This window comes from Notothenia coriiceps, unplaced genomic scaffold (assembly GCF_000735185.1).
Source record: "Notothenia coriiceps isolate Sejong01 unplaced genomic scaffold, NC01 NC01_scaffold00016387, whole genome shotgun sequence".
Taxonomy (NCBI): domain Eukaryota; kingdom Metazoa; phylum Chordata; class Actinopteri; order Perciformes; family Nototheniidae; genus Notothenia; species Notothenia coriiceps.
In genome coordinates, this window is record NW_011349088.1 from 1 (window position 1) to 7,748 (window position 7,748).

Here is a 7,748-nt window from a genome sequence, read left to right on the forward strand (position 1 = left end):
CCCAGGGAGGCGCTCAGGTGGCATTCTAACTAGGTGCCCGAACCACCTCAACTGGCTCCTTTCGACGCGAAGGAGGAGCGGTTAAACTCCGAGTCCCTCCCGGATGACTGAACTTCTCACCTTATCTCTAAGGGAGACGCCAGCCACCCTGCGGAGAAAACCCATCTCGGCCATTTGTATCCACGTTTTATAGTCTGACTTTTTTTAATATTATATACCAAGTTCTAACCCTAACCCTTTGCCCCTTTATTTTCTCCACTTTCACCTTCTTAGGGACGTAGAGATAGACGACCTGAGGGGCCAGCTTTACAAGATGCAGGAGGACTGGGTTGAGGAGGAATGTCACCGTGTTGAGACTCAACTGGCTTTGAAGGATGCGCGTCAGGAGATCCAGCAGCTCAAACAGGCCGTGGACACTGTTCGCGACAGGCTCAGTGATGCTGGGGGGCTGAGCGGCGACATAGGGGTCCAGAAGTACTTTCAGGACATCAACACTCAGAACCACAAGCTTGAGAACCTTTTGCTCAACATGGAGCTAGCCCAGGCTGGATTAGCCAAGGAGGGGGAAGCCATACCAGGCAGTCGGACCCGTGTTGGAGGTTCTGCACCAGCATCTGTATCAGGGGAAAGTCCTGGAATACCCAAACCGGCAGTAGGAGGAAGGGGGTCTTGTTCCTGCGACTGTTCTCCAGCCCGTTCTTTGACAAGGAGCTCCACCTACACTAAGCTGAGTGATCAAGCCCTTGGGGACAGGAATGGCAATGGCCCGGACTATCCTTGTTTGTCAGGTGATGGCACCCAGGACAGTGGTTTTGTGTGTTGTGGGGAAAGCAACGTCACCAGACGGGCCGACCTTCTGCTGGAGGCCGCATTCCTCTCTGAAGAAACAGCATCTTTACTCAACTCCTACGCACAGACCTTCTCCCAATCTCTGCCCAACTCCCTGCCCCATACTCTACGCAACCCCCTGCCCCATTCTCTGCCCAACTCATTGCCTCACACCTTCTCCCATACCTTGCCTCACTCCTTCCCTCGCAATATGTCCCACTCTGTTCCCCACGCCATCCAGCACTCCTCCACCTATGAGAAGCTGTGCACGGGCGAGCGGCTGGCATCCCTTCGTTGTGGTCTGGGTGGAGCGGGCTGTAGGAGCCATCCCTGCCTGTCCCACCACCACCTCTACCTGCACTCCTTGCGGGAGACCGGCATTCAGACCGAAAGCTGCCCCATCCCAGCAACGGCAGGTTACCCCTCTGATCTGGATACCATAGCGGAGCAACGTACATTCCGCTCTCAGGCCTGCAGCCCCACCTCCACCTGGATGTCTGATGAGGGCGATGAGGATCTGGACTCCATAACCACCACAACTTCAATAACCACCGCAACAATGATGAGTACGGCCACAGAGCCGATTCTGGTCACCAAAACCCCACCGGTCCCTTCCTTACCAAGGTCCGCTACTGATGCGTGCTCCATGGAAAGTCCTCTTTGTGGAGAAGATGTGGAGGAAGAGGAAAAGCAAGACAAGGAGAACAGAGAAAAGGAAGCTGTGACAATAGAACAACGGGAGGAAACAACGGTGGTCAGATTGGCAGAAGAAGAGCAGCAGACGCAAGTGGGCTCAATGGGAGGGAATGAGTTGGAAGTTCACGGAACAGAAGAGGATTTAACAGAAACATCAGCAGGGATGCAGGGTGAGTTTGGAGGAAGCTGTGAAGAAGTCAGACAGGTTGGGTCAACACTAGAAAACCTCAGCATGGAAGACAGGCAGCAAGAAGTTGGTCTAGCAGCAGGATCACCCCAGGTAGAGAAAGCCGAACTGAGTCCCAGTTGCTCAGGATTAACACCAGACGTAGAACAGCCTCACACCTCACAGCCGAGGAGATCCACTTCAGAGGAGATCGCCGGTGTCACTGTGGTGGAGTTGCATGATGAGGACAATGATGAAGATGAAGCTAAAGAACAAGGTGCAACAGGGGGAGCCACACCCAAGGAGGACGAGTCATCGGACTCTGGGACAATGGTAAAAACCTACTGGAGTCGTCACTTCCTGGTTGATCTTCTGGCGGTGGCTATCCCCGTGGTGCCAACCGTGGCGTGGTTCTGTCGCGGCCCCGTCCGTGGTGAACAGCCCATTTATCATATAGGGTCGCTGCTGCGAGGCTGTTGCACTGTGGCGCTGCACTCACTGCGCAGGGGAGGTGGGTTGAGGCACTACCCTGCAGGCGGGGGAGATATGGGTGGATCACAGATATAAGAGGAGAGTCTGGTCCGTCCTCCGTGGTACTTAACTACAACTTCTCCTGTGTGGGTATGGGTCCTTCGCTTGTTGGAAGATACCTGTAAGGAAAGTGGTAGAAACAACTTCCTGTCCTGCATTCTTCAAGGTTAACAGCTAAGGGGAACATCCGGGACAGGAATTCTGCATTTATGACCTACATCTCTAACTGGTTAGGTCTGTTCTGTTCTGGTCCTAATCCTTATCGTCTCCGACCCACTGGTCCTTGCTGTTGCTACCAAGATGTCTGCTAACACTACTGACTCCTGCAAAACTGAATGAGCTGATTAGAATGAATGATCTGTGCTTGAATGTTTAACGCTGATTGTTTTCTTTTTAAATGCAGGGAAATGCTAAAAGGTTCATCGATCTGTCAATCTACCAGGCTGTCTCGAAATAAAAATGTTCTAATGATCTTATGTATGTATAAAAATGTGTCCATGTACAACACTTCGCTCACTGACCAGTAAAGGGAGGATCCACTCTAATTCAGTCGTCACACATGTCCTACTGTATGACTGCAGACAGTTTTTTTTTACTTTGAAATCAAAAACATTGAGCTATCACTATCAAGAAAGACAACGTAGAACAATGCTGTTAAGAACCTTCAACTCAGTTAGAGGGCAGATCGATTATGTTGTTACTACAGATTACTGCTGCTTTAACTGTTTCTGTCGACAAAATTAAGACAGAGGACTTCTTGAATACAGACTTGTCTTGAACAGGAAATGAGGAAAATAACTGCCTCAGAAATGAGTTGGGGGTTATGATTTTGGCCAAAGAAAGATTTGAAGCAAAAACTAGGTAGGAACAAAACTAAATAAATAATTGTTTTTACTGTTTATCTTCTCCATGAACAGCATCTCTCTGGACGATTGACTGTGTAGCTACTCAGTTTCAACTCCTAAACTGTTAACCTCAACCATTAAAAGAATAGTTGGACACTTTTGGAAGTATGTTATTTGCTTTTTTGATGCGCGTTAGATGAGAAGATCAATGACACTCTCATATCCGTACTCTAAATATGAATCTAAAACCCACAGGCGGTTAGCTTAGCTTAGCAACAAGATCAGAAGTAGGGGGGAACAGCTAGCTTACTCTGTCCTATCCACCTTCCAGATTCTCTAACAGAAGTTTTAAATTGTTTTGCATTGTTTTCCTTGTATTTATCTTCATGGCTTTGTTCTTGGATTCAGGCTATAAGAGAGAGTAATTAGGAACAACATGGACGTTACGTTTTAAAGTGGATTTCACCTGTCCTCAGTCATACACTGAAGCGTGCATTCAAAGCAAACTCAGCTGAACTGAGAAATAAGATAAACTCCATTTGGGTTGCTTTGGTCGGACACTTGTTTGTAGATACTCACTAACTCAGTTTGACACTTTGATGTAGATCTGAATAAAGTGAGTTGTGCTTAGTCTGTGCTCTGTGCTGTATATTCCTGCTAACCTGATGCTCTCGTGGTTTAACTGTCAATGGTATGTATTTCAAGTCCGCTGTACAAGAGTTAGTCAGTCACTGCGAATAAAATCAACATTGTTTAATAGATTATTCTGCAAAGCATTTCTGGACACAGAGTACATGTTAGTGAACTCAAAATGTAAAATCAAAAGATATGTAGGTTGTTATCACTTTTAGGATCAGGGTGTTTAATTGGTTTGAATGTGAGGGATTTTATTTGAAATGTCGGTACCACTTCACAATAAGACTACCCTTATAAAGGATTCATAAAGGGTTTATAATTAGGTTATGGATTAGGTTGTAAACACTTCATTAATCATTAAGAACAATTTATAAACCAGTTCTAACATAGTTTTCATACATCAACACAGGCTCACTATTTGGCAAGATGACTAAGCCTTATATTGGCTACTTAGCGAGAATCAACTCAGTGAGAAACAGATACCAAGGATGCTGGCTGATGAAGAAGATGAAGTAAGCTAAGTAGCCAATATAAGGCTTAGCAGTACAGATAGATGTGGGCTCACTATTTGGCAAGCAACTGGTTGCTCTGCACAGTTGCTCTGTTTATCTCATGTCTTATAAAAGCTTATTAATGATTTATAAAGTGTTCACAACCTAATTAATTAATTAATTACAAACTATTCGTAAACCCTTTATAAGGGTAGTCTTATTGTAAAGTAGTACCGAAATGAAATGTCTTATGCTTGCTGATCTCGTGCATATTCTTTGGTTCATGTGTACTAAGGGCAAATAAGCAGCCTGTAACTGTATAATCAAAACGTGTCTAAATGTCAGACTCGCCCTAATACAACCAGCAAGAGTCGCCTGACACCAACTGAACTGTTTAATTATTCGGTGAGGAAATAAGTGGAATTAATCTTTTTTAGTTTTTTTAGTTGACATATTTTGCACTATTGTTCACTTTATGAATTTTAGGCAATTACTTGAATTTGAATTTGAGATTGTATGTGTATCCAAAGTGTTGTGTCCACTGATTGTTTTGTTGGTCTGCCATTTTTCAGATAGTGCTGATCATGTTTAGAGCAAAAATAAAACAGGTGTGTAGCTAAAATAATGCAGAAAATTCAGGTAGATCTTTATTAAAAATATTAATACAATACATGCCATTATTTCTGTGAATGCTGTAAAGCAGTTGCCTTTCATTCATGCTTTTTGATTTCAGCTCTTGACCACAATATGTATCTACAAGCCGTACAAATAATGGACATTTAATTCTAAATGCTGATGTAAAAACACACACTGGTAGAGAATGAGCAGTGTTTATGCTACGTGATCAAATTATGTAATAGTCAGACGTCAGTGACAATCATGACAAGCCCCGTCTGTGTTTTGTTTTTTGCAGCGGCCATTAGCAATGCATTGAGATCCATGAAACGATTGAAGTAATGCCTTAGAAACAAAGGACTGCCTCTTCTCCACTTCTCCATATTTGCTCATCCAGAACCTCAAGATCACTGTCATTGTCATGAGTTGTGTTCCCATCTCCTGACTTTATGATCTGTTGGGCTCAAATGGATTAGGAGGCTAAAACTATTTCATGTTTTACAAAAAGCCATATACTCCCGTGAGAATGTGTTTTGATGTTTTGTGAAACAAATCTATCATGATAGAAGTCATGTAATTGAGCTACATCAGCGTTTGATGTAATTTGATTGGACGCATTTTGATTGGACGCAGGATGATGTAAAGAAGAAAGGGTGTATTTATTGAAATCCAGGTTTAGGAGTTCAGGCTTGTTGTTGGGTGCAACAATCATCTCAATCCCTTTTATTTACCTCTATGCACAACAGTCTATACTTTAGCTGCTTATATTGTAATATATGTGTCTGAAGAGTTTTTTTAAACTGTTGTGCATTGTTATTATTGTATTATCCCCAAAAGCCCTGTTTTTTTTTTATCTTGTGCTATTTTGATTTTGTGTAAGTTAATATGTTGCGCAAACAAGACATATACCTGAGGGGTGTGCTATCATAAGGGGTCGAAAATCTGCCCAATGTATTAAGTCATCAATTTTGTTTGGATCACACTCAACATGTTGACACATTTGACTGTTATCAACACAACATCTAAGGTGTTTTTTCTCAAATGGCCTTTCATAACTATTGTAGCGTTGTTATTTAAAAATAGAGCATGATAACATGACCAAGCTGTGTTAACACAATTTTGAATGTCAAATCACAAAAACATTTTTCGAAATTCATGAAAAAAGGCAACTTTTGCTGGAAATGTATTTTGCTGGCTTTCCATAATTTTTAGTGTTAACGTGTAAACATATAGCATGTCAACATGACCAAACTGTTGTTTCAATGTCAATATCATGAAACACATTTATTTGCTCAATTGGCTTTTCATAAAACTCTACGTATAAACACATGAACAAATCTTTAATACATTATTGGCACTAATGACCTTCTGTAGATTGTCAGATTTCTTCAGAATAACTTCATAGAACACCCCTCTGGTTCACACAAGTTATTAATCCAATGTATTCCATACACAAAATACTCAATTATCATTCAACACATTGTGCACATGGTATTGTCTTGTACACAACATTCATAATGTTTTGTGAATTACATTATAAATGTTGCACCAAAGGGATAATATCTGCATGCAAGAAAGCAATGAAAAAAATAATATATGTTTTTCTCTTGTGATATAAGATTTTAAAACATACCTTTTTGGATTGGTCCTGTATTCAATAGCTTTTTTTTATGTTTAATGTATACTGTGTTTCTTACAGGCCTGTATAACATATTTGTGTCTGCAGGCCCTTGTCCTGAACTTGATTACATTCTTGGAGTCATTTTGGCCCCTACATTTTCCTATTCAATGAATAACACTATGGCCCGCAGGCCTTATGTAGGATTCCAACCATTGTTATAAATGCTTCAGTTCCAGAAAAGGGTTGATTACAGGGTGTAATTTATTTATTTATTAAAATTATATTCTGACTTTCCTCCCATTAATCTCATACCGCACTTTATCAGAACCCATTCAAAGATGATTGCAATGCCAAGGAGGCCATACACCTGAGTTTGACACACTATTTTTGTCCCATAATGCACCTGAACTTCCTGCTGTAGCGTTGGTGGTGCCAGTGTACAGTTTGAGTGGAAGGGGGAGACTGAGTGATTATATACTACGTATATCCTAAAACACATAATGATGCTGAATATTTTGGGGGGAGGTGGGTGTGTTTGGCTTCTTTATATTGGTCAATATTTGAATGTGTATTGTCATGTTAGGCTTTATTCCTTGTCTGATTGTTTGAGTATGTGTTCCATAGCCTATGTAATGATAGTTAATGTAAACAGAGGTTATACCAAGTCATTTAACATACTAACATGGAAGGAGTTTAATGCCTTGAATAGGAATTTAGCTGACATCCTTAATATTTACAGATAATGTAATGTAAATTAACTATTTTAATGGCAATAGTAGTGTGTACAGTTAAAGACATCAGCATTCACACTCCCACCACACTGTATAATGGAAGACCAAAAGCCCCTATATTAAACAGCATGGAGGAAACGTATCTGTTGTCTGTGTGTTTGTCTCAACCTTATTTCTCTTAATGTTTTTATTGCTTATTTTTTTTACCTGAAATAATTTGTTATGCTTATTTTCAGGTTCAAAAGTATGTTTTGTGCCTCTACTGTGTTCCATAAACAATGTAGACGTTGACCTGGAGAGTCTAGGGAGCAAAGAAAACGAGTTCTAACCAAAAGTGTTCACAGTAAGGTGGATTATCCATCTATATTATTAAAGGGTATTGTTATATCTCAAAGCATGGATAATAAAGGTCCAAAACTGTACAAGACAAGAAGAAAAGGTGTTATTTGGGTGAACTATCATCAAATCAAGCACCAGCCTTTCTTTTATTGCAGCTAAACCATAGACTGTATATAAAATGGACGTAGTGTCCGTGACGTCACCCATAGGATTCTGCAGAGTTGCCGAGAAGCCCTTAGTAGGCGGAGT

The 7,748-nt window shown here is 41.5% G+C and overlaps 1 protein-coding gene across 1 annotated transcript; it reads left to right on the plus strand.

Annotated features, from left to right (window-relative positions):
* Positions 1–222: 222 nt before the first annotated feature.
* Positions 223–4,026, plus strand: LOC104949520 (syntaphilin-like; the record flags this gene model as incomplete). Its single annotated transcript, XM_010775884.1, has 1 exon — positions 223–4,026. A coding segment is annotated over one exon (2,035 nt), but the record flags the coding sequence as incomplete, so codon positions are not given.
* Between the last annotated feature and the right edge of the window lie 3,722 nt (positions 4,027–7,748).